At 38.7% G+C, this 27,164-nt stretch overlaps 1 protein-coding gene across 26 annotated transcripts in view; it reads right to left on the reverse strand.

The window, feature by feature from the left end:
* MYCBP2 (MYC binding protein 2) overlaps positions 1-27,164 on the reverse strand; it is a 444,438-nt gene that overhangs the window by 60,979 nt on the left and 356,295 nt on the right. For 12 of the 26 annotated variants that reach the window (XM_043504638.1, XM_043504632.1, XM_043504641.1 and 9 more), the window contains 2 exons: positions 7,197-8,846; positions 4,981-5,150 (listed from right to left, as the gene is read on the reverse strand). In XM_043504638.1, the coding sequence (XP_043360573.1) occupies positions 4,981-5,150; positions 7,197-8,846 (1,820 nt within the window). Of the gene's footprint in view, positions 1-4,980; positions 5,151-7,196; positions 8,847-10,360; positions 10,463-26,871; positions 27,028-27,164 lie in introns of all 26 variants that reach the window. The other 14 variants (XM_038370114.2, XM_038370012.2, XM_038370594.2 and 11 more) reach the window with 3 other exon arrangements.

Genomic DNA, 27,164 nt, shown 5'->3' on the forward strand with positions numbered 1-27,164 from the left:
AGGCCCTCTGGTCTGATTTGCAGAGTGCACTCTCAGCCACAACTGGTCAATGTGAACTATGTTTTGAAGATATTAAGGCTATATAATTCTAACTAATCTGAAAAATTAGACCTTATACATACCAAACTGGGCATCCCAAATTAGTGGTCACTTTTGATTATAAAATCTCTGTCCCCCAATTCCAAACCACTCGCATCAGTAAACTTAATTCTGGCATTTCTTATGTGTGAGTGCTTGACTTTGAAACCTTAACATTCTTTGAATGTAATTTTTTGTTAGCAATTTTATTCACATGGCACTTAAATGACAAAACACAGAGGAGGGTTACAAAGGAAACAAAAATGATACATCAGACAAGGCTAGGGAAAGTTTCCTTACCTATTAATATTCTTTCTTAAAGATTTTCTATATCAGGCCGTATACTTCGATTATAGTCCCTCCAAACCACCAGATGAAGAACAAGAATTTAAATAATGCAATATCTTCCCATATAAAGGGTCTAGCTATCTCAGCTTTCAGTTGAGTATTTCAGAAGCAGTATCAAGTAGGAACTTAACCAATTCATCAATAACCATTAAAAAATAATGTTAAACAATTTCAGTTTGTCAGTGACTCTGTATCAAAGTTCTTAACAATGAGTTAGGCACTCAAATCTTACAAGGAGGTGGATGGGACTGGTATAAAAAGTCTTTAATGAAGGAAAAGTAACAGATAAAGATAATTTCCCCTCCTCTCTTTGATCTTCTATAACAGATGATATACTTGGGATCTTCCAAAGCATCTGATAAGCCAGTCTTCTTCGGTCTTGTACACTCAATAGTAAAGTCATGACTACCAAATGTACTGGGTGTCGCATGAATTAAGGATCTTGCATACAAAGGTTCAGAACAAACAGGAGCCTGAATGGGGGTGGACATGGACATGTTCACCAGTTCCAGGGTCTTCTCAGTCAGTTTGGAGTTATCAGAAAAAAAGCTCCTCTTGATTTGGCAGACCTTCTACAGGACTATGCTGATCATGGGCTAGGGTGGGAAGGGAATATCCATTTGGCTGAGGTCTACTGACAATCAAGAAAATTTGTTCTGCCAGCTCCTGCTTTCTTGAACCTGAAGTATTTTTTCCTGGGTATAATGAGATTTCATTCTCCTGATTTCTAGAATCATAGAATATTAGGGTTGGAAGAGACCTCAGGAGGTCATCTAGTCCAATCCCCTGCTCAAAGCAGGACCAACACCAACTAAATCATCCCAGCCAAGGCTTTGTCAATCCAGGCCTTAAAAACTTCTAAGGATAGAGATTCCACCACCCTCCTAGTGATACAGTGTTCCCTAATATCCAAGCTAGACCTCCCCCACTCCAACTTAAAACCATTACTACTTGTTCTGTCATCTGCCACCACTGAGAATAGCCTAGCTCCATCCTCTTTGGAATCCCCCTTCAGGGAGTTGAAGGCTGCTATCAAATCCCCTCTCACTCTTCTTTTCTGCAGACTAAATAACCCCAGTTCCCTCAGCCTCTCCTCTTAAGTCATGTGCTCCAGCCCCCTAATCATTTTTGATGCCCTCCGCTGCAGTGTTTCCAATTTTTCCACATCCCTTCTGTAGTGGGCGTACCAAAACTGGCCACAATATTCTAGGTGTGGCCTCACCAGTGCCGAATAGAGGGGAATAATCACTTCCCTCGATCTGCTGGTAATGCTCCTACTAATACAGCCCAATATGCCGTTGGCCTTCTTGGCAACGAGGGCACATTGCTGACTCATATCCAGTTCCTCATCCACTGTAATCCCAGGTCCTTTTCTGCAGAACTGCTGCTTAGCGCCAGTCGGTCCCCAGCCTGTAGCGGTGCATGGGATTCTTCCGTCCTAAGTGCAGGACTCTGCACTTGTCCTTGTTAAACTTCATCAGATTTCTTTTGGCCCAATCCTCTAATTTGTCTAGGTCACTCTGGACCCTATCCCTACCCTCCAGCATATCTACCTCTCCCCCCAGTTTAGTGTCATTTGCGAACTTGCTAAGGGTGCAATCCATCCCATCATCCAGATCATTGATAAAGACGTTGAACTGGGGCAATCCGCTTGATACCGGCAGACAAATAGACATCAAGCTGTTGATCACTACCTGTTGAGCCCGACAATCTAGCCAGTTTTCTATCCACCTTATAGTCCATTTATCCAATCCATACTTTTTTATCTTGCTGGCAAGAATACTGTGGGAGACCATATCAAAACCTTTGCTAAAGTCAAGATACATCACATCCACTGCTTTCTCCATATTCACAGAGCCAGTTATCTCATCAGAGAAGGCAATTGGGTTGGTCAGGCATGACTTGCCCTTGGTGAATCCATGTTGACTGTTCCTGATCACCTTCCTCTCCTCAAGTGCTTCAGAATTCCTTGAGGACCTGCTCCATGATTTTTTCCAGGGACCGAGATGAGGCTAACTGGCCTGTAGTTCCCAGATCCTCCTCCTTCCCTTTTTTTTTTAAAGATGGGCACTACATTAGCCTTTTTCCAGACGTCCAGGACCTTCCCCAATCGCCATGAGTCTTCAAAGATAATGGCCAATGGCTCCACAATCACATCAGCCAACTCCCTCAGCACCTTTGGATGCATTAGATCTGGACCCATGGACTTCTGCATGTCCAGCTTTTCTAAACAGCCTTTAACCTGTTCTTTCACCACTAAGGGTTGGTCACCTCCTCCCCATACTGTGATGCCCAGTGCAGCAGTCTGGGAGATGACCATTCTGTTAAGATCAAGGCAAAAAAAAAAAAAAGCACTGAGTATGTCAACTTTTTCCACATCATCTGTCACTATGTTGCCTCCCCCATTCAGTAACGTCCCACATTTTCTGTGACCCTCTTCTTGTTGCTAACATACCTGTAGAAACCCTTCTTGTTACCCTTTACACCCCTTGCTAGCTGCAATTCCAATTGTGCCTTGGCCTTCCTGATTACAACCCAGCATGCTCTAGCAATATTTTTATACACCTCCCTTGTCATCTGTCCAAATTTCCACTTCTTGTAAGCTTCCTTTTTGAGTTTAAGCTCACCGAAGATTTCACTGTTAAGCCAAGCTGATCGCCTGCCATATTTGCTATTCTTTCTGCACTCCGGGATGGTTTGTTCCTGCACCCTTAATAAGGGTTCTTTAAAATACACCCAGCTCTCCTGGACTCCTTGCCCCCTCATATTAGCTTTCCAGGGGATCCTGCCCATCAGTTCCCAAAGGGAGTCTAAGTCTGCTTTTCTGAAGTCCAGGATCTGTATTTTTCTACTCTCCTTTCTTCCTTTTGTGAGGATCCTGAACTCAACCATCTCATGGTCACTGCTGCCTAGGTTGTCGCCCACTTCTACTTCCCCTACCAATTCTTCCCTGTTTGTAAGCAGCAGATCAAGAGGAGCACGACCCCTAGTTAGTTGCTCCAGCACTTGTACCAGAAAGGTATCTCCAACACTCTCCAAAAACTTCCTGATTGTCTGTGCATTGCTGTATTGCTCTTCCAGTTGATGTCAGGATGATTGAAGTCCCCCATTACAACCAGGGCCTGTGATCTGGAAACTTCAGTTAATTGTCCAAAGAAAGCCTCATCTATTTCATCCTTCTGATCTGGTGATCTATAGCACATGCCCACCACAACATTATCCTGTTGCTCTCACCTCTAAACTTAACTGCATTCTACTCATTCAGTCATGTGTGCTGGTTCTCATCCTCAGACTGTGATTGCCAACTGACTGGTAGGGTTCTTTTTGGCTTAAGCCATCAACAGGTCTGTTTCTCTGAACATATCTTGACTTCTTTTGTGTCCCTGGTGACAGATGTATATTACAGATCGCGGCAATGGCCAACTGAATTTTTATGGATGAATAAATTAGCTTTCTCTGGAAGTGTAACATAGTGATCCTCACAATCTTGGACTCTAGCTTGTTTATGGAAGACTTCCTTTGAATCAGTGATGAACAATGCAGCAATGTTAAAAAAAAAATTCCACCCTAGAGGATGGTTTATTGAAATCTTCCTCAGTTAGCTATTAACTCCATGAGTCTTGAAGATATTTGCAGGCTCTTTGAGGTTCTCTCTTCACTCCACTTCTTATAACAGGAACACACACTAAAGAGAGTGCAATGTAGAAGCATATTCAGGGCACTAAATTGAAGCTCACTGCCATTGACCCTAGCACCTGCTGGCAGTTCTATACTGTGCTCTTTGAGTGGTGAATTAAAAGTTTTGACTTGGATCTGCAGCTTATTCATAGAGTCCTACACAAGAAATGCCCATTTAGTATTGTGAATTCTTCAGATACATAAAGTTTTGTGTGGGACTGAAGGAGCTCTTCTTGTTATTCACCAACCCCTGCTTTCCCAAATAAGCCCTACTGTCTTTCACTGATGCATTGGCTGAAGCTTCTGAACCAGCTCAGAGCAGCCAGTTGTCCAGATATAGCCTATAGGGTACAGCTTGGTCCAGGTCAGCAAATCAGTTATTTCTAGTGAGACTGCAACATTGCATATGGCAGGGAAATATCCTAAAGATTCAATGAGCATAAGAATTTGCCTTAGAATCACTTAAAAGAATTATTCAAGGAGACTATCTGCTTAAATTGGCATTTAATCAACTGTACAATGACAGCAGGTTATTTGCCAAATAATGACTTATTCAAAGACATTTGCATACATTCAAATATGTTAGCATAAAACTAAAAATCAATTTACAAATATGAATCTGAAAATAAGTAAATACACTATAAAATAATTTGGATTAACAACAACTAATCAGTTCTGACTTCTCCTTCCCTCACAAGGAATAAATTGGATCTTAAGTACAAAACCAGAAGTGTTCATTTTTTTTCAATCACAGTACATTAAAACTACTTTTAATACAAGCGAACATTTCATGACATTGAAATATTCTGAAATTCTAAAATTATCAATATATACCTGAACTAGTAATACTAATACTGGAGAAACAAATAAATATACCTTCTCTCTTGCTGCTGCTTGCTTTTCACGGAGGTATTTTTCTCTGCATCGATCACAAACCAGATACCAAGTGCTTCCTCCTATACCACCATCACCACAATTACCAGCCCATCCTCCACAGAAGTGTCCAATGCTATTATAACCTTGACCACCTGCATACCGGCCACAACCTTGAAATAATGAAGACAAGATCTATAAACAATAACTTTACTTTTAGGAACAACAATTAATGCTTCTTTTCCTATCCGTAAAATAGGAAGGAGGAGACTCATTTTCTTTCCCTTAGCTTGGTTTTATTCTCTCTGAATTCCTTGAAAGCTATATTCTGAAAGAAAATGGGTGGTGTTCAATGCTTGGAAAGTTTTTGTTTTTTAAAGTCTGTTGATGAAAACAGCTTTTTAAAAGCTTATTTATATTACAGTAGTGCCCAAAAATCAAGGCAGACACACTGGAAGACAGTCCCTGATCCCAAAGGCTCATAAATCTGAAAATGAGAAATGTCATGCAACCTTCATGATAGGTGGTGCTACCACCCTGCTGATAATTTTGTCCCTCTTCATTTGCCAATACATTTTTAAGCTTTGTTTCTTTTTGTGTTCAAAGGGTATCAATCACATTCAGGGAAGTGCATTGAATGTATGCTAATTGCTGCACAGCTAAAAGAGGGAACACAAATTTCAACTGGATTCTATATTTTTGTTTCCCGCAGTTCCCATTGGCTGGGAACAATGAACTGCGGCCACTGGGAGCTGTGGAGGGCCATGCCTGCGGACAATCAACGTAAACAAAATATCTTGCGGCCTGCCTGTGGATTACCCTGATGGACCGCGTGCCGAAGGTTGCAAACTTCGGCTTTAAAATAAAAATCTAAGGAATTCTAAACAACAAAAATCCAACCCTAGATGTAATAAAACTTTAAGGTTGAAAAATTAAGCTCTTAAAAGTTAGGAAATTTCAGAAAATAAAGGGACATTTTCAACTTTAAAAAATTACTTTTCTGTGTGAAAATTATGTACATACTATGGCTACTAGAGAACCCAAGATTATTGTAACTGAAGTAAGTTAGCAAAAAACCAGTATTTTCAGTTTGTTGACTTTGTGTAGTGCATGTGTCTTTGTGTATGGCCAGTTTTTCCCTTGGTGAGAAGGTCCTTATAAAAATGAAGCAAAATTTTTTATTTTCAAGAAGAGGATTTCTTTTAAAGTTCAGAATGTACTATTTAAAGGGTGTTCTATCAGAAACTTTTTTTTTTTTTTTTTTTTTTTTAAACGCCCATGCTGCTTTTTGTAGAGTCCTAGTCTGAAATAGCATGCACATGTAATGATGTGTAGGTGATTCCCTTGGTGATCACAGTGAATGAAACAGGACGTCTATGGAGCCCTTTTTCCTTCATACACATCTTAGGATAGAAGCATGTTTACCATGAAGTAAAGTAAGCCAGGCATGCATGTGCGACATAGCCTTCCTTCACTTACAAGGCACAGTTTTCAAACTCCTGTAACCTGTTCCAATGAAAAGTTTCATTGGAGCACTCCAGGATACTTCACACAGATGACTATTTCTCTGTCAAATTTCAACTTTCTACCTACCCTCTCCCTGCAACCACATTTTAGAACAAGTTCTGCTTGACAAACAACAACAAAAATAGTGGCAAAAGTAAACATTTCCCCCCACTTTTCCTCCCATTTGCAAGAGGCTGAACAGTTTTTGCTTGAAGTTGCCAAAAATCTTCACTCTTGTCCAGAGAACACGTCTGGAAAATTTTAGTCTAAAGTTTCAGAAAGTTATCAGTGACTGAAAACATGGAGTTATAATAGAAGTGTTTTGCAACCTAGAGCTCCTACTAAAAGTTAGGCTTTTATTTTTTATCTCCTCTCATTTTCCCTACATAGTCACAAACTAAGATTTTAGATTAAAAATTGTGTTTCCAAATAGGAACTGTAAATTCAGCTTTTTAACTGCTTTTAGGTCCTGATTCAGCAAGGCACTTAAATAAGCCTGTAACTTTAAACGTGAGTGCTGAAAACTACACGCATGCTTAATCCCTTATTGAATCAAGGTCTTCAATTTCTTTATTCTTTTAATTAAAACAATTCCCACTATGGCTAAGGAGGCCTGATTTACTTTCATAACAATAATGACTGTCAAAATACAAACTATGTAAAAATAAACTTTGATTGAGGACTGGGTTATGGGGGAAAAAAAAAAGTCTTACCCGGATGAGCTTGTCTCATGTGGTAAGTCACTGGATATGGATGGGATTCTCCACATAGTTCACAGATGGTATCTTTCTCAGGTCCTCCCACTGCAAGCTGGGCCATCTCACCAAAAAGATTTCCCCTTGGTCTAGCCTCAGCTTTTTCTTTTTTCTTTTTTTCCTTTTTGGTTTTCTTGTTATCTTTGTCGCTTTCTTTCTTCTTTAATACTGCACAGGAACCCGGGCTTGGGAAAATCATATTCTGGGATGCTGCTTTGATAGTTGCTAAAGAAATATCTTCCCAGAAAGCTACCAAATGCTGCAGTGTTAAGGGAAGAGGAGATTTAGATTTCATAGTATAATGACTCGTCGTTTCAAATGAGGTAATTTCAGTTTTTCCATCCTCGCATTTCTCATGCAGAGGTGGTTCTTTAAGCATAGACAGGACCTTGTTTTTGTTGATGCTGCCCATTTTAGATATGTCTGGACCATGAGGTGCAATGTTAAACATATTAAGAGCAGATGATATTTCCAATGAGTGTCTATTTTTCAACTTGGTTTCTTTTTCCTCTGTAGGTTGTTGATTAAGACTGTTTCTTATTGGTGCATGCTCTTTGGTAAGCTCTGGATTAAACTTCAAAAAAGATGAACAAGCCATAGCATCATGGACTATTCCTTCATGCCACAGGAACGAAGCAAAGACAGCTCTGGCACATTCTGCAACAGATGGCGACATTGCTTGCTTGGCTGGCTCTACAGATTTGGATCCATCTCCTTTGAAAAGTAAGCAGGATTTTTCCTTTTTGGGTCTTGTGTGCCTACTGGCACACTTACGGCTCACTTTTGGAGAAGCTCTCATATCTTGCTCATCTTTCAGTGGTGCTTTTCCTATGCTAAAATGAATTTTATTAGAACTATCATCCACAATTTTGAATTCTGTGCTATCTTCACATGTGCTATCTGTAATGCTATTTGTCTTTAAAGTACTTGAAGTGCAAACTTCAACAACTTCACTGTGAAGGTTTTCTTGTACAACGTGAGGGGAAGGAGCTCTATTTTCAGTTTCAGTCACAGGTTTTGCATCTTTTGATAGAATTTTTGGTTTGGGTGAAGTGGACCGTCCCCTTAATGGCTCTGTTAGTGGTACTTTCTTTTTGCGAAGTGTGTCTGGATCCAGCGTGTAAGAGTCTGATTTGGATCGTTCCCGAGGAGGATCAAGCTTTGTTTTTACAGGGACTGAGACTTTTTGAGGTAGAGTCTTATCATGCGGAGATGATGATCGTGGTGAACTAGCACCAGAAGTGCTGGATCTTCCTGCTGTGAATGGCTTTGGCTTTGGTGAGGAAGACCGTGTTCCTGGTCCTGGAGATTCAGCTCTTAGACCAGAAGTTGTCCTCCCATCAGATCTTAGTGTCTGCAAAGTGTTATGGTTTGGAGATAATGATCTGCTATGAGAATCTGACCTCAACTTTGCAGCATCTGATTTCAACATAAGAGACTCACTGGCAGATAAGCCTTCTGTATTCCTTGTTTTTTTCTGGTCAGCAACAGTTCTGATCACACGTCCATCAGGTTTGGGTGACTTGCTCTCAGCCCTGTGTTTTGATATATCCGATTTTCCTGCTGGAGAAACTGGTCTAGCAGTGGCTGTGAAATTCACTCTGTCACCTGTATGGTACATTTTATAATGAAATTATTACTACATTTTGTAACCGATACCCATTACAATACAAATTAAATTAAACAGAATTGAACACAAAAATAGAATTCAACCAGGTGCTTCTGTTAACATCCCAAAGTACCAACAGAGCTGATAAAAAGGATTTTTTTGAAATTATAATGCAACCACTGATTATTTGAAACTACTTTGCAAAGGATTCACAAATATATACATGAGTATGCATTTAAAACATGTACAAGAAAATATTTATTAGAAAATGCACTTCTTGTGAAATTACCTAGAGAGCAAAAGCACTACTATACCATACGGAGAATTTGAGTTCACAATCTCCACTGACCACCAATAAGGGAAAGTAATTTGTTTACTTGGAAGCTAGAATACAAAGCATTATTAGCTAAGTTTACCATAGCTAAGTTTATCAAAGTCACAACAAAATTATTATTTATTAGTTTTACATATGTTAGACTGACTACAACTATGGAACTTGCAGGATGGTCTCTTGACTACTTTTTTTTTCTTCTATGCTTAAAAGACAAAAAGGACATATAGAAAGTAATTGAAATTACACAAGTAAATTAGGATAAGAGGCATGTTCCAGACATGTTGCAAAAAAGTCAGGCTCAAGTTGGAGGTTGCCATATTATTAAGGTCAGTTGAGAATAAATACATGTGACAACTCTTGTCTACTAATTCATCTTTTTTGTTTTGATGCAGACACAGTAATTAGTTGTATTTACTCCAATTCATTGCCAATCCATTATCTGATAGAACTATGTAATTGCTTTTTATAAATGTATGTAAAATACATGTGTACAAGGCTGAATAGTGTAGCTCACAGGAAGAAAGTAATTTGTCCATATATTGTTTTCTATGAATGGATGCAGTTAGTCTATATTCAAGGATGGCATTTATGAACAGTGCTGGCAAGCTACTGAGTAATCATGAATAAATAAATCTAGAATACCTCCTCTTTCCTTGGCCTTATACAGCAATTCCCTTGTTCATGTGATTAATCCCACTGATTTCAGTGATCACAACACTTGTGATATACTGTGTAATACAATTAGCCCCACAAATGTGTCAGCATTTTGAACTCAACCAGCACAAAAATGGAATATTTAATTAATACTGTATTAAATGTTAGTCTATAAATAAACTAATGAAAAAATAAGTAACATGAAAATGAATCTCTCCCTGTCCTCCAAAATTTCACTAGTTTGTTGTCTAAATATTCATACATGTATGACAGTAGTCTGGTTTACAGTATCTTAACTGGTTGTAAACCAACACTCCATCTTCAACATACAAGTCATGAAACCATTACAATTAAATAAGCAACAGTGAGTTGTTCTATTATATGAACGCTCATACATATCAAACTTTAACATTCATTTTGAAAAAGTGTTTTATCAAGTGAATGGAATGAAAATGAATGGAAGGAGAAAAAACATTTTCTAATGTAAAATTTGAATAACCTGACTGTGTTTGCATGCATACCCACCCTTTAGTTTGTGAGAGAGAGATGAAATAGCAGAGGCAGGCCCAGCTACATCACTACTTTTGTAAATGCGCTCACGAGAAGCAAGGCAGCGGGATGGAGTTTCTATAGTGGAAAACAGTGGCACAGAAGCAGCATAGATTCAATGGAAAAGATTAGCAAAGATAAAAACAAGCAAAACAAGCATTTCAAATGATGTCTCTCTACTTTGCTAAACATACTGTATTTCGCTGCTAAAATACATTCTCCTAAACATGTTTTATATGAGAATGTTATTTAAATTTTGAAACATTTTTTAAAAAGTTTACATAATTTTTTTAAAGAGTAAAAATGGAAGGTTTTATGATTTAAACATGCATTTTGAAAAACTGATAACCAGTGGGACAGACAGAAGGGTTTATAGTTTATTATAAAAACAAAGGATGTTACAATAATGACTATCTTAATTGTATTTCAATTTGAGATCTTTTTATAATTATAAATTTACATGCATGATTTAGAATTGTAATATGGCATTTTTGTGTAGCAATAATCAAACTGTTCTTAACTGAAACTAAAAAGAATATGTGGGAGATTCACCTTTGAAAATTCCAGTTACAAAAATAAAATAAGTTACATTTTTACAGTTTCAGTGCTTTTATTGGAATTATTTTTCCTTTTATATATGCAAAAAAAATATAACAACTCAGTAATAGTGGTTTTTTCGTATAACCTAACATGCATAATATGAACTTTTTAACTGATCAGTATTACAGAATGATATGACTAGGATTATATAAGATTCTAACAAACAATTAATTATGGATTGAAAATTTTATCCATATATAGTCTATTTATAAAAACAGAAGAGGAGTCTGGCATGTCAACTCTCACACTTCTATAAGAAAGATCCTTTATTAATGATGCTTTCAAAATTGTGAAGGCAAGAATTATGCCTTCAAAAACAATGGGCCAGATGCATTCATGGTATAATTCCATGCTTAACTTCACTAAAGTTATATCAAGGATGAATTTTGCTCCACTGAGTCAAAGTAGCCTGAACTATCTAACATAAATCCACAAAACCAAGGAAATATTTCTATACATACTAAGTGTGCCATAATTTAAAAAAAAGTATATCATAACAAAGCTCTAGACTTGTAAAATGTAAATGACATGGAAATGTTAGCATGGAATTTTAGCCTTAACTCTAATTCTGTCTTGCAGTAAAATTCAATTTTTAAGCTTAACTCCTAGCTTTTTCCTTTAGTAAAATTAAATCAAATAGTTACTGTAATAATGGTCTTTAGAGATTTAATTTGCATATGCAGTAGGAAAATAGCATGCTTTAGAAAAGCTTTTTTGCAGAAGCTCAAGAGGCAAGTGTATTTGAGGAACTATGATATTAACCCATGTATTTCATAAAAGATTTGTTGCTGTGTCTCTAGTGTTCTATTTACTAAAACATACAAAAAGGTTAAAGTATAAGTATCTCCCGACCTACGTTTTAAGGGTAGTTGTTGTAGTGGGTAAGAAGATTGAGTTCACATACACTTTGAACACTTGAAATAACAATCCCATTCTTCAAGACAGAATAATAAAACATAATGATTACATTCACCTTCTCAATCAAACATTAGCATAAACTTGAGATCAGTGAATGGATGCCCCCACCATTAAGCTTATTATTTCCTATTTGAAAACTATTTTTCCAGGATATAACAGATGCCAGATTTTGGGTACACTGACAGTTTATTTTACAAAGATAAAATAAACACTAATTAAAAAAACACACTAGGAAAAAAGCATACATGTACGCTTAGAAACAAACTTTTTACAGTAATGGATATCAAAATAAAGAAGGATTAACAAAGATTAGAGGAACAGTATGGTAAGTAAAAATTAAAATTTTTAATTTGATATGTAAGCATCATGCTTTTCTTACTATAACATGATTTTCTGTTCCTAACGTGTCTGTATTGGTAACTTTCCCAAGATCTTTTCATCCTATATATTTACAATTACTGTATTTACTTTTCATTAAAATTTAGAGATTGTCTGTTTGTGCTGCCCCTAAATCAGTGCAGGAAGGAAATTGCAGCTCAAAGAGTCAATATCCATCCCAGTCTCCCTGTTGTCTTTGGGAAGGGAATAAAGTGCAACTCATCTATACCTGTCACAGCATATGCTCCAAGACACACTGGCGTAACGACGCATCCAGGCATATTGGGGGTTGAAGTCAAGCATGATGGTGGGAGATAGTGACTCTGAACAAGCAGCAGAGGTATGGTTCTCCCCCACATCGGGTGTCTTATTCCCCTTTTATTCCCTTACACCAGACCAGAATGACTGCATATTCTGAAATATTATAATATATTTATATTTCTATAGATCCCAAAAGAACAAATGCAGTGGTAGTAGAACAAGGAGCCTCTTCACTAATTTATGATTAAAAATATACTGAATTTTACAAATACCTGAATATGCGAATATTAAAAAAAGGGAGAGAATCAGTCTCCGACAGTAGTTGTAATGGGATTAATTTCAACAAAGGAAAGCTGAGGTGTAGTACCAGTGGGAAAAATATTTATTACCCAAGGATAATAGTGGGAGCTAGATCACTCAAGCTATTTAAATCTGGACAATGAACTTGAATATATTCAAGAAGGCTGCACAAAATAACCTAATAGTTCTTATCCAACTGTAACATCTGAGTAAATTATTGTTCACACTGCTAAGATGTATCCAAAGTCAAGCTTAATGCAATTTATGCCCTTCTTCCAAACTTTATAACATGATTCATCCAGAGATGTTTTGGAATGTACAAAATTTGCCACAGAGAAAATAAGCTTCACATCCAGATATCCTAGAATAAACAAACATGTACAAGCCCAATGCCACATTTACTGTTCCCCACAAAAATATCTGATGCGTCAAAAATATTTGATAGCTAATACATGCCACAGTTCCAGATCTTGGAAAACAATTTGTGAATTTCCCTCACTGGGACATACTCAAGCCTTTTAAAATATTTTAAGTTCTCTAGGAAAGGGACCATTTCTTATTTGTACGGTGAGCTACCTAGCACTAAGAGTGTATGTAAAAAATAATAATGCAGCTGCCTCTGATGCAGAAAAGAGTCAAAGTTTCATAGTTGTAGTCATCCCATAACTATTTCCATTAAATCCACTTTTAATTCCTCTTCAAATTTCCTCTATGAAGTAGTATTTTTGATTAAAAAATACTCCAGCATAGATGTTAATTTTTTTCTGTGATGAGAGAACATGCTTGGATATTCCAGTTTACAAAATATCCTTTAAAAAAATACCTAAGCCTAATGGGTCCATTACATTAGTGAGCTCATTTCTTCCAACCAAAGATTCTATGATCTCATCTGATCGGCTACTTCCTCCAACCCCGTCATCCATCTCTTCACTTCAGTGTCATTTCACATTCTGCCTGTCCTCTCTATAGGTCACATTCTCTTAATATTTTCTCTGCACTCTTCCTTCCATATCTCATGTGCATTCATTAATCCCCTTCTGCCTTCCTTCTTTCACCACCTATTTAGTTTGGGATTTTCAAAGGAGTCTAAGTTTTATTATTAAATATTTATTATTATGCTAGCACGCAGAGGTCCCAATTCGAATTAGGACTGGGATTACAGTGTGCTGTACAGTCAGAAAAGAGATGATCTCTGTGCTCAAGAGCTTATAGTCTATAGATACAAAGAGACAAAAGATAAGGATACAATATACACGCAAATGAAACTGGTGAAGAATTAATACAGCTCTCTTAGTTACATGTACACCCTGTTAAAAAAATACAATACAGGTAAGAAGGAATTGAGAAGAAAAGGAAAAGAAGAGTAGTCCCAGCTTGTCACCCGTCTACCCATGATCACCAGGCTGGGTTTTGTAGACATGATGCCAGAGGTGAGTCTTAAGGCGGGATTTGAACGAGGATAGGGTAGTGTTTGTTTGGATTTTATCAGGGAGTTTTTCCTATGCTTAGGGGCAGCATGCAGGGAAAGATGGAGTGTTTACGGGAGAAGTTGACTGATGGGCAGTAAAGATTGGAAATAGTGGTGAAACAAAGGTGGGGATCAACGTTATGATACGTTACTAGATCAGGTAGCAGAAGCTTTGACTAAGTAATGAAAAGATAAAGACAAGAAGTTTGCATTTGATGTAGAGTTGAAGGGGAAGCCAGTGGAGGGAATTAAAAAGAGCATTCACATAATCAGAACGAGCCAAGATGATTTTAGCAGTAAATCTGAAAAGCCTAGATGGGACCAAGGCTGCAGTAGTAAAGGCCAAAAATGAAGAGGCCATTGTAGTAAAGATGTGAATTATGAATACTTGGATAAGAATTTTGGCTATGTAACCAAAGAGGAATGGCTGGATTGTTGCAACTCCAGCTAGTAGGTGCAGAAGCATCCAAAGCAAGGACTGCTGTACTGGGAAGGGAGAAGGTAAAAGGGGGCACAGCCATGGCCACCCCTTCCCCTCCAGCAACTATTTGGATCCAAAACCATGCTGGTGAGTTCACCCCGCACTCTAGGGACACTAGGACTTGGGTTGTGCCTCCCTCCCACTTTGTGGGCTTGGGAGATAACTGCAACGAGGAGCCATCCAGTAGCAACAGGAGCAGCCAAACCAGGAATCTTTGGTCCTTTAAACATTCAGACAACTGTCTACAGTTTTGACTGGACTTTCTCTGCGCTGTGCTGATTGGGCTGTTTGCTCCAACCCACCCAGCTTCCCTTCCCCCTAACAGTCTTGTCACCTCACCTGCACCCCACACCTTCCCCTCTTCTTCATCAGGGCTGACAAATATTCTGCTACTGAGAACTGAACTCTTTCAAAATGGCTATCATCTCCCATGTTGTTAGGCCACAGGCAGCTATTATAAATGGCTGCTGGCTTCACTCACAATGGAAACAAGAAGGTAGTGGCCATTTTGAAAAAAAAGGCACATTAACTGAAGGCTGCTATAGCCTCAGTTCCCTTGGGAACAACAGAAGATGGTGACCATTTGGAAAAAGAGCAATTCTCCATGAATTTCTCTGAAGGAGGCCATTTTAATGTACCAACCTCTACTGAGAAGAAGCCTTGGCTATGAAAATTAATAGCAAAAATGGTCATTAATCCTAAATGTTCATTTTCAAAAGCTACCCATCTGACCATATCAAAAGAAGGTATGTATGTGTGGGAGGGGAAAATGCTGTGCTTCTGTGCAAGGTGGAGTGCAAAAGGGAGGAGAAATTTGAGGACTGATAGGAAATTCAAATACATACTCCAGCTTCTTTGTGCTCTTCTGGCAATGCAAAGCAACTGCAAAAAAAGAGCTTAACTGGACAGTATGCTCCGATTGCTTTGTGCTACTCCAAAGTAATACCATGCAATAATTGTATGATTAAGGCACTTCTTACTTTGTGGTCCCAGATTAGGTTGGAATGATTTCTGAAGACATTACATTTCTCCCCCTTCATTGTGTCCCTATAGGGCAGAGTTATGGTTGTTTGGGTGCCGTAACTGTGCATTATCCCCAGCAATTAGTCTTTTGTGTCCCTCTCCACATTTTTAAGAAATGCTGACCAAGTCTACAGTGGTAAAGCATGTGGACTCCAACACACTCTAATTCAATACTCTTATTTGTTTATGGTAGTGCCCACAATGTTCTAGATATAAGGTGTACCTGATTTAAGGTTCTAGATTTAAGGTGAGCTTAAAAGTGCCTCGGGAGTGAGTACACTGATGCAGGTTGTGTGCTGGTGTGATTGCAGGGTTGCTGTTTGTGTGGTTAGGAGACAAGGACTGTGTGAGGTGTTGCAGGGAAAATGTTTGTCATGATTCCAAGTTCAGCTATTTCTAAACTCCATCAGGGACCATGTACAGTTTATATTATACATTAGAGTGTTTCTAGAGTTCAAGCTACATAGGAGACCCTGTACAAACTAAAAGATTATTAAGAGAGTGTGCCATAACTCATTGTGTGTGTAGGTGTGACAGAAAAGACTGTTCTTGTGCAAGGGAGAAGAAAGAATGTTGGAGTGCATGAAAGGAAATCAGTTTGGGAATACTGACAGTCCCCTAGTAGTGCCAGAACACGGAGATCTTAGTAAATCAGTAATGAACAAAATGAAAACGAAACATATACAAAATTAAAAATTGAGGAAGAAGAGCAAGTATGAGTAGATGTGTGGAAGCCCCAAAAAACTTATACATAATAGTAAATTAAATTAAAAACCATCCAGGATTAATGCAATGTTTAGGGCCATGAAAATCTAGAAGTTTGACATGGTAGCAACCTTACCTGTCACACCACAAGTTTTTATAGCATATGTTAAAAAATAGATATATAAAGCTTTACATTTTAATAGGGAAAAGACTATAAAATACTACATAACATGTAGTGTTACCAATGGGAACAAAACAAACTTGGCGTTTCGAATGTACTGATTTTTCTATGCTTGACTTCTCACCATTAACACTGTTAACTATGGTTTGGGGCAGAATTTATGCATGAACTTTTACCAAGAGGAAAAACCACATCACCACAAAAACACATCTTTTCAACCTGTACCTATACTAGAGTACAGTTCTGAGTTAATTCTAATGGTTCTGTCTCCTCACCCACCCAAACACTGGATCTCATAAATTGCATAGGCTGTCATATACCTACCCGTAACTCAGTATCCTGAATCTAAGATATTGAATGCAAGTATCCTGAATCTAAGATATTCTGCATGTGGAATTTACAAGCTTTGCCACTGCAGTAAAGCACCTTTAAAAAGAGTGAATGAACACATTCTAATCCATATGGACAAAACTCAAGATTTTAAACTAAGTTTAAAACCATGGAAACTTGCATTTAAACATCATTGATATCTACAGAAAAGTAAGTCAGAAGATTCTAGCAGCTTCAGCCATTTTTAAATGATTAAGACACAGTTTCCTTTTGATGCCTAACTCTCCCTGAATACAACTACTGATTTCAATTTTGTGATGCATTACTGCAGGAAGTGCTTACGGGCTAGAGCATAAGACTTAGAAGCAGAACTCCTGGATTCACTGTACCTAGATCTACAACTGATGTGGCTGTGAAACTCTAGGAAGCATCTCTTAACCAATCTTATTTGTAAAATGGGTTTGATACTTAACATAGAGGAGTTGTGAGGCTTAATTATCTGTAAGGAATTTTGAATCCTTGGAAGAAAACACACATGCAAACACACACAGTTATTACTCATTCTGAATACATGGATTTTGGAGGTTTCAAATAGAAAGAGGTGGAAAGAGAGAGAGTTTCCATGAGAATAATCAAAAGGCACAGAGCTGGTGGATACCATGTTTCATAACGATATTAGGTGATGAAGTATTTATTGCATTGTGTACTACAATATCTTGATGAGAGTGAAAGTCATTTTAGCCCTAACATAGTTGGCTAGAAAATATCCTATATTGGCGTTGTAGACTGGGATTTTTTTAAAGACTAAACAAGTTAGATTTTAACAGGATTTCTCTGTCTAAATCTGTCCGGACTCTAAAAATCTCAACTGTGTTATTTAATTCTGGGTGTTAAAACTGAAAATCCAGTTCTCTGAAAAAAATGACAATTTGATATTTTAATGGACACAGTTGCGCAAACAAAAAAGTTATTAATTAAATAATTGTTGACAGAAGTAATGCTTAATTTCAAAAGCTTTAAATTTCTTGTAAAATAAATGAGATATTTTCCTTGAGTCTTCAATGAATGACTATACGAATGTAGCTTTAAAAGCCTCCAGTCAGTATATTGAGACAGACCTTTAGGTGAACTGAGTGCAAACAAATCAACACACACTTCCAAAAACTGAGGAAGTTCTCAAGTGAGAAAATTACTTGCATATAATTATTAATTTCTGAAGGTAACTTTTATAATATATCCAAGTCTTTTCCGTTTCACTCACCACTGCTGCATCTTGTCTTAAATTAGACTGTACATTCCTCTTTGGGGGAGGGGCCATGTCTTCCTACGTATCTGTGCACCTTGCAGAATAGGGCTCCAAACCCAACTGTGGACTCTGGACTCCATCGGATTAAATAATACAAAATCAGGGCAACTGAGCAAAATGGTTTGAAGGATTGCACTAAACTGGGACTCCAGATCAGGCACTAAAACTTTAGGGAAGCTTCATCTTTGCTGTTGTTTTGGGAAACTTGTGGTACATGTGACTGGTCTACCAGTGGCCACTCCCCCAGACAGGAAAAAATTCATCGTAAAATCAAAGTATAAACCCATAAGGTGCTAAAGGAACTGAAAGATCAATTTATAGATTACCATTTAGATTACCCACTCCACTTATTTGTATCAGTTGGTTAAGTAGATCTTTTAAAATGGATCCAGTAGGGCAGCAAGTAAGGAACTGATTACTTTTTTTGGAATAGACACTCTTCTCATTCTGTTCAACAATCACAGTGCTAGATTCAAGTTTCATTTGATTGCTGTGGTTGACTGCTCCTTGAGGAAGCAGGTCTAGTCATGTTAAAGGGCAAGTCATTTACAGTACGAGATGGAAGGACCAATGTGTCTGATGCAGATGGAACCAGAAAGAGCCTGGCTCTCCCACCTTGGCTCTTTGGAAGTATTATGGAAGATAAGATGTACAGCAGATCCTCTGACCTGTCCAATTATAGAGCATTTGATGTCCCTGTTCTCTGGCCTTTTCTCCTAGAACACTTCTGCCTTGTGGTTGTCTGCCATTCCAGGCATGACGAAGGGAGAATGTTATTCAGCAGACTGTTGCAAGGACACTTCAACTGCATAAAGAAAGTCTCTTATGATTTAACTAGGTGTCATTTAGTATGCTCTAAGTGCATCACTTCAACGGATATCACATCTTCCTCTGCCCATTAGAACAGAAGTACTGCCACCTCATTAAATCCTTGGATGTCTTTTTGGCACGTTGCCTGTTGATGTAGGCCACTGTGGTGATGACGACATCACAAGGATATGCTGATCCTCCAGCAAGGACTGTGGTTGTAGGTGGTCAACTGGATCACTTGAAATTCAAGTAAGTTTAAAGAGCATTATTTTTCTTCACTGATGGCAATCTTTTGGCCTATTGCAAAGCAGAATCTACCTTCCACCCAATGCTGGTATTGGTTATTAGTTCTCTTTTTTTATCTGATTAAATAATTCCTGGGAAGTACACCAGTGTAGGAAGTCCTAAATTTTCTGAACACCTAGCGATTCTCTGCCATTCTGGTGGTGTGTTTTGCACATTTGGAGAGGCTGATATATGAGGAGAGATCTCATTTATCAACTTGCCCACAACAGCAATTTAACAAGACTAGCTACAGTGCTAACGAGACTTTAATTCCTTAAGGCTATAAATGTCTGTTGTTTCTTGTATCTGCTGTCAGGGATGTGATGTCTTCTGACCTGTTTATGATCACTCCCCATATGGAAAAGATAGTCTAAGAGACAATTTATTATTTTGGATGTTCATGAAAGACCCATTTTCTGCAGGGCTCTCAGTGTGGTTTCCATGGTTTGTAGCTGTCAAGGTTCCTTCCCCACTCTGAACTCCAGAGTACAGATGAGGGGACCTGCATGAAAAACCCCCTAACCTTATTTTTACCAGCTTAGGTTAAAACTTCCCCAAGGTACAAACTATTTTACCTTTTGTCCCTGGACTTTATTGCTGCCAACACCAAGCATCTAACAAATATAACCGGGAAAGAGCCACTTGGAAATGTCTTTTCCCCCCCAAATCCCCCCAAGCCTTATATCCCCTTTCCTGGGGAAGGCTTGATAAAAATCCTCACCAATTTGCATAGGTGAACACAGACCCAAACCCTTGGATCTTAAGAACAATGAAAAAGCAATCAGGTTCTTAAAAGAAGAATTGTAATTAAAGAAAAAGTAAAAGAATCACTTCCGTAAAATCAGGATGGTAAATACCTTACATGGTAATCAGATTCAAAACATAGAGAATCCCTCTAGGCTAAACCTTAAGTTACAAAAAGACAAAAAGCCAGGAATATACATTCCATTCAGCACAACTTATTTTATCAGCCATTTAAACAAAACAGAATCTAACGCATATCTAACTAGATTGCTTACTGACTTTTTACAGGAGTTCTGACCTGCATTCCTGCTCTAGTCCCAGCAAAAGCAACACACACAGACAGAGTTGTTCCCCCCCAGCTCCAGCTTTGAAAGTATCTCATCTCCTCATTGGTCATTTTGGTCAGGTGCCAGCGAGGTTATCTTTAGCTTCTTGCCCCTTTACAGGTGAAAGGATTTTTCCTCTGGCCAGGAGAGATTTAAAGGTGATTAGCCTTCCCTTTATATTTATGACAGTAGTGTACTACAGAAACCCACATCGTGAATGTGGATGCCACCTTAGAACAGATATAAAGGTATTTCTTTGCCATTAAGATTAGCAATAACTGTGCCTAGCACTTTGGTGAATATTCACAAGATGATCATGAGGCTGCACAGGAGAGTTCTAAATTGATATTAGGAGAGATGTAAAGAAATATCTGGAATTATCTGTATGTATCTAAGTGGTTTCTTCAGGTTTGCCTTTAAGATCAGTAGAGGGGAGACAATCCTGCCAGTAGATTGGACCTTCTGTGTTGAGAACTGCACCTGGAATCATCTGCATCTTTTGTGCACCTGAAGGTCTTAAAAACCAGCGGTATCATAGAATATCAGGGTTGGAAGGGATCTCAGAAGGTCATCTAGTCTAACCCCCTGCTCAAAGCAGGACCAATCCCCAACCAAATCATCCCAGCCAGGGCTTTGTCAAGCCTGACCTTAAAAACTTCTAAGGAAGGAGGTTCCACCACCTCCCTAGGTAACGCACTCCAGTGCTTCAGCACCCTGCTAGTGAAAGTTTTTCCTAATATCCAACCTAAACCTCCCCACTGCAACTTGAGACCATTACTCCTCGTTCTGTCATCTACTACCAATGAAAACAGTCTAGATCCATCCTCTTTGGAACCCCCTTTCAGGTAGTTGAAAGCAGATAACAAATCCCCCCTCATTCTTCTCTTCTGCAAACTAAACAATCCCAGTTCCCTCAGCCTCTCCTCATAAGTCATGTGTTCCAGTTCCCTAATCATTTTTGTTGCCCTCCGCTGGACACTTTCCAATTTTCCACATCCTTCTTGTAGTGTGGGGCCCAAAACTGGACACAGTACTCCAGATGAGGCCTCACATAGCCGAATAGAGGGGAACTATCATGTCCCTCGATCTGCTGGCAATGCCCCTACTTATACAGCCGAAAATGCCATTGGTCTTCTTGGCAATGAGGGTACACTGCTGACTCATATCCAGCTTCTCATCCACTGTAACCCCTAGGTCCTTTTCTGCAGAACTCCTGCCTAGCCATTCGGTCCCTAGTCTGTAGCAGTGCATGGGATTCTTCCATCCTAAGTGCAGGACTCTGCACTTGCCCTTGTTGAACCTCATCAGATTTCTTTTGACCCGATCCTCTAATTTGTCTAGGTCCCTCTATATCCTATCCCTACCCTCCAGAGTATCTACCTCTCCCCCCAATTTAGTGTCATCTGCAAACTTGCTGAGGGTGCAATCCACGCTATCCTCCAGATCACTAATGAAGATATTGAACAAACTCCGCTTGATACCGGCTGCCAACTAGACATGGAGCCACTGATCACTATCTGTTGAGCCCGACAATCTAGCCAGCTTTCTCTCCACCTTATAGTCCATTCATCCAGCCCATACTTCAACTTGCTGGCAAGAATATTGTGGGAGACCGTGTCAAAAGCTTTACTAAAGTCAAGGAATAACATGTCCACTGCTTTCCCCTCATCCACAGAGCCAGTTATCTCGTCATAGAAGGCAATTAGTTAGTCAGGCACGACTTGCCCTTGGTGAATCCATGCTGACTTTTCCTGATCACTTTCCTCTCCTCTAAGTGCTTCAGAATTGATGCCTTGAGGACCTGCTCCATGATTTTTCCAGGGACTGAGGTGAAGATGATTGGCCTGTAGTTCCCCAGATCCTCCTCCTTCCCTTTTTTAAAGATGGGCACTACATTAGCCTTCTTCCAGTCGTCTGGGACCTTCCCCGATCATCATGAGTTTTCAAAGATAATGGCCAATGGCTCTGCAATCACATCCGCCAACTCCTTTAGCACTCTCAGATGCAGCGCATATGCCCCATGGACTTGTGCTCGTCCAGCTTTTCTAAATAGTCCCGAACCACTTCCTTCTCCACTGAGGGCTGGTCACCTCCTCCCCATGCTCTGCTGCCCAGTGCAGTAGTCTGGGAGCTGACCTTGTTCGTGAAGACAGAGGCAAAAAAAGCATTGAGTACATTAGCTTTTTCCACATCCTCTGTCACTAGGTCACCTCCCTCATTCAGTAAGGGGCCCACACTTTTCTTGACTTTCTTCTTGTTGCTAACATACCTGAAGAAACCCTTCTTGTTACTCTTAACATCTCTTGCTGGCTGCAATTCCAAGTGTGATTTGGCCTTCCTGATTTCACTCCTGCATGCCTGAGCAATATTTTTATATTCCTCCCTGATCATTTGTCCAATCTTCCACTTCTTGTAAGCTTCTTTTTTGTATTTAAGATTAGCAACGATTTCACTGTTAAACCAAGCTGGTTGCTTGCCATAATTACTATTCTTTCTATGCATCAGGATGGTTTGTCTCTGTAATCTCAATAAGGATTCTTTAAAATACAGCCAACTCTCCTGGACTCCTTTCCCCCTCATATTATTCTCCCAGGGGATCCTGCCCATTAGTTCCCTGAGGGAGTCAAAGTCTGTTTTTCTGAAGTCCAGGGTCTGTATTATGCTGCTCTCCTTTCTTTCTTGTGTAAGGATCCTTAATTCGACCATCTCATGGTCACTGCCTTCCAGGTTCCCATCCACTTTTGCTTCCCCTACTAATTCTTCCCAGTTTGTGAGCAGCAGATCAAGAAGAGCTCTGTCCCTAGTTGGTTCCTCCGGCATCTGCACCAGGAAATTGTCCCCTACACTTTCCAAAAACTTCCTGGATTGTCTGTGCACCTCTGTATTGCTCTCCCAGCAGATATCAGGGTACTGAAGTCTCCCATGAGAACTTCCATACTAGTATCCTCATTATTCCAAATTTATCTCAACATCATATTATTGTGTACGTCTTGTCCAGTATCAAATATTTTTGCTATTTATGACTGAACTATGTGATTTCCCAGGAATTTCTCCAGCTCAACTGAATTCCATCTTGATGAGCACACAAAGGATCATTTGTCTATATAGAAAGATCTGCTAAATTATGCTGAAATGAGAAGACTCCACCAATAAGAAGGGATTCTCAATCTATCCCTAGTAGCCAATGTGATGGCTTGGACCTGAAGGAAGAGTTAACAGGGTCGTGGTTGGACTATCAACCCCTGAAACTCCTATTTCCACTGTTGATTTCCTAGTCTACTGATTTTGGAATATCTTCAGGAAAGAAAGGAACTCTGATACATACTGAACTATCTTAACTCTCCTCTACTGCTAAAGCGGAAAGAAGGGCATGACAGCTTTTACTTTTCAAAATTTTGTGTCACACCACTTTGTGCAGGCTAGCGCTATCAGATTCTCTTCTTGTTGGTCTGCTTTACAGATAGAGACAGATATTTCCTAGTGACGGTATTGGACGCAATCTATGAGGATTATCTTATTTAATCAATACTGGTTCCTGTTATGAAGGATAATGCAGTTGTAATTTTGTTAACAATCCTTAGACTCATTTTGTCTTAAGTGGGAGAAGCATTTTGTTTCCCTGTATAATGCTAAGGATGTTTGAACAAACGAATAGGCTTCACTGTAGTTTCAAAGTACTGATAGAAGCCTGCCCTGCGGGAGTGCCTCTGAGTGTTCAGACGCTGAAAAATCCTATTCCTCTAGTGAGAAGCAATCTGAAATGTTTGGTTTAACTTAGGTATTTTCCTCCTTACACTGTTTATAGTATTTTGATATACAAGATTTCCTGTATATTTTGATATACAAGATTTTCCATTCCTCAGTATATCATGGTTTATCTTTCAATGACTGAGAAGGGAGACATTCTCTCAGACATTCTTTTTGATTTCTTGAGGATGGTTTTGGTGTTCTTTTATGCCATTGCTGGTCCAAAGTGCCGCTGGCATATCCTCACTACGCTTTATGGGGATTTGTGGGGGCCAGTGTAGTAAAGGTGAAAGCAGCCCAATTTCCCATTATGATCAGTCAAAATTTTCATATTGGGAAGAACCTCTGTGAGAACAAGGTGGTTCAGAGATAACTGCACTAAAATATTTAAGTAGATTAAAGAAAATACTGACTCCTATATCCACTAGAGAAGAGGATTCCTTGATAGACATACTTTATAAGTCTTCTGTCTTGCAGTCTGCCATCTTGAAGCTATTGTCCTGTGCTCTCAGAGAAAGGGACAATACTTTACTGGGTGTGAATAATGGTGGACAGAAGGGGAAAGAGGTAGAAGACAGTTTATTAGAAAAGTGGCGAGTTGAAGTAGTAAAGAAAATTTGGAGGGGAAATTTGGAGGACAATCCCGCATGGAAATTAAGAAGTTTATCTGACATGGAAATGGGATCCCTTTTCTGCCATGTAGTGGCAAGCACACACAGCAGAAAGATGGTGACAGGCATGAAGTTCATAGAAATGCACAGGTCTAGCTGCTTCCTGTCTAGTCAATAGAGTCATGACATAACAAGGTGGATCAGAAGACATGGCCCATTCAAAGAAGAAAAGAGTATGACAGCTGAAGTATCATCCCAGAACTATGGGGGATGATATAATTTGGAAAAGAAACAGTAGATACTCTACCCACCCTTATTCAGAGATACCTGGAATATTAGATTACTTCATCAGAAAAGGGTCAATGGGTAATTTTTAAATGCAATTTGACAAATGTGTTAAAAAAGCAAACCATCACCCTAGAAGATTTTTTTTTTTTAAAGAAAAGTTTAAATTTCTTTCCACTGATTGGGGGGATGGGGGGGGGGGGGGAAGAGAGTCATGGCAGAATTGAAGAGTGACAAAAATGGAGATGATTGTGGTCTAGCTCCCCATGATGAAAGATGTGAAAAGGAAAAAAAAAGGCAACTTACTTAGGAAAACGAAATCCAATAAAAAATACAACCTTTCTAAAAAGTGTTTTCAGGTAATAGTTTGTATAGACAAACAGTTTTAGAATGATGCCCCAAGTCCTCCAATTCACTATGCCACTGTGGCAGTCCAGTGACTTCAACAGGGCTTTATGCTGATGCAGCAGTGCACCAGTTTGCAGAGACTCGCAGGATCCAGGCAATAGAAATTACCCATATTTTAAAATAATGTGATTTAATTTACCATACACAGGGACAGACTAATTAAAGGAAGGTCTGTATCAGTAAGACAGAAGGGAGGCTCATTTCCATTAAAGAAAAATATTTTCAAAATGATAAAGAAAAGTTTTATTCTATTACAAAATTGCTAATTTTATAGTTAAATGCCTCCTTGATATTGGATGGCTCAGAGGAAGTATAAATGGCTTAGTATTTCACTTCCAGGTCATTCTTTTGACTCTGGTATAATCAAAAAGTTATTGTTCTTGAAGGCTTTTTGATGAAGGGTTTGTGAAATGAACTGGAGATCTCAGTCTAGTCTCACTGTATAAGTATACATATTACAGACCACTATCACAATTCACATTCTTGATTTATTATCAGTGAGGATACCAATGAATGAACAGGCAGAAACTGAACTGACTGAAATGGTTTCTACAAGAAAATAAGAAGGCATCTCTGATGGACAGTGTGTGTGGGAGGCTTGTATTACTGCTACCCATATTATACTTGTTCTGTGGATAAAGAGAAATACCTCTCCAGGGTGATCAAATCTGCCATCCTTAATGACCTGTAACTTGAGTAAAAGTTTAACAGTTTCTTCTTCATCCCATCAGCAGTTAATGTTTATTAATATTTTGGTGCCAATGGTCATGAGCATGCCAGTGGCTACCTATGCTAGACAGAAATGCTTTTCTTATTAATGTTTCTAGTTAATGAATTAAGTTGTCCCAATTCCAAGTTTCAAGTGTGTTAACAAAAAAGTATGACAAAGTGAGGAATGTAGGAGGCAACAAACATTTTAAAATAGAAAACTGAAATGTTTATCTACTGTTTATCTATCTATAATAAAAATTTCTTTAAATGTTACAGGAATTACAATGCAATATTGTATGCTATATTGACTTTATTATTATCCTACCACAATACACTATATTAGAAACACACTTTCATAAGTACACTACCTACACTGCAGAACATATATATAAATTAATACAGTAATTTTAATACTGAAATAAAAATAGCACAAGTATGCTTCTCTGAGAGCATTAACTCATGTTTCTGAATAATAAAAACTTAATTCAAAAGAACAAAACCAGACAGATGCACTGATGGATGATTAGTAGCTGGTAAGCAACTAAGACTTATAGCAATGACAAAGCTTCAGAAATGGACTGATGAGGCAGGTAAGGCTGACAGACTTACTCTGAAGCTGAGGCTGCTGGAAGGAAAGGGGCTGTCCGAACACAAATGGACTGTGGACTAGGAAAGAGGGAGGTTTTGCAGCTTGATCAAAGATGGAAGAAGCTGGGAGATTAGGCCGTGACTGAATGGAATTCAGTATGGTACTCAGTTGGTCACCTGTAGTGAGCAAAACAGTCAAAACTACAACCTGTTATTTTTCATCCTCCACAAAGGCAGAGTAAATGGTGCTGAATGAAGTTTAGATGAAGATAATTGATAAAGACCGCACTAATCTCTGACATAGTTTGTTTGGA

The sequence above is a fragment of the Dermochelys coriacea genome, chromosome 1 (genome assembly GCF_009764565.3).
Source record: "Dermochelys coriacea isolate rDerCor1 chromosome 1, rDerCor1.pri.v4, whole genome shotgun sequence".
Classification (NCBI taxonomy): Eukaryota; Metazoa; Chordata; order Testudines; family Dermochelyidae; genus Dermochelys; species Dermochelys coriacea.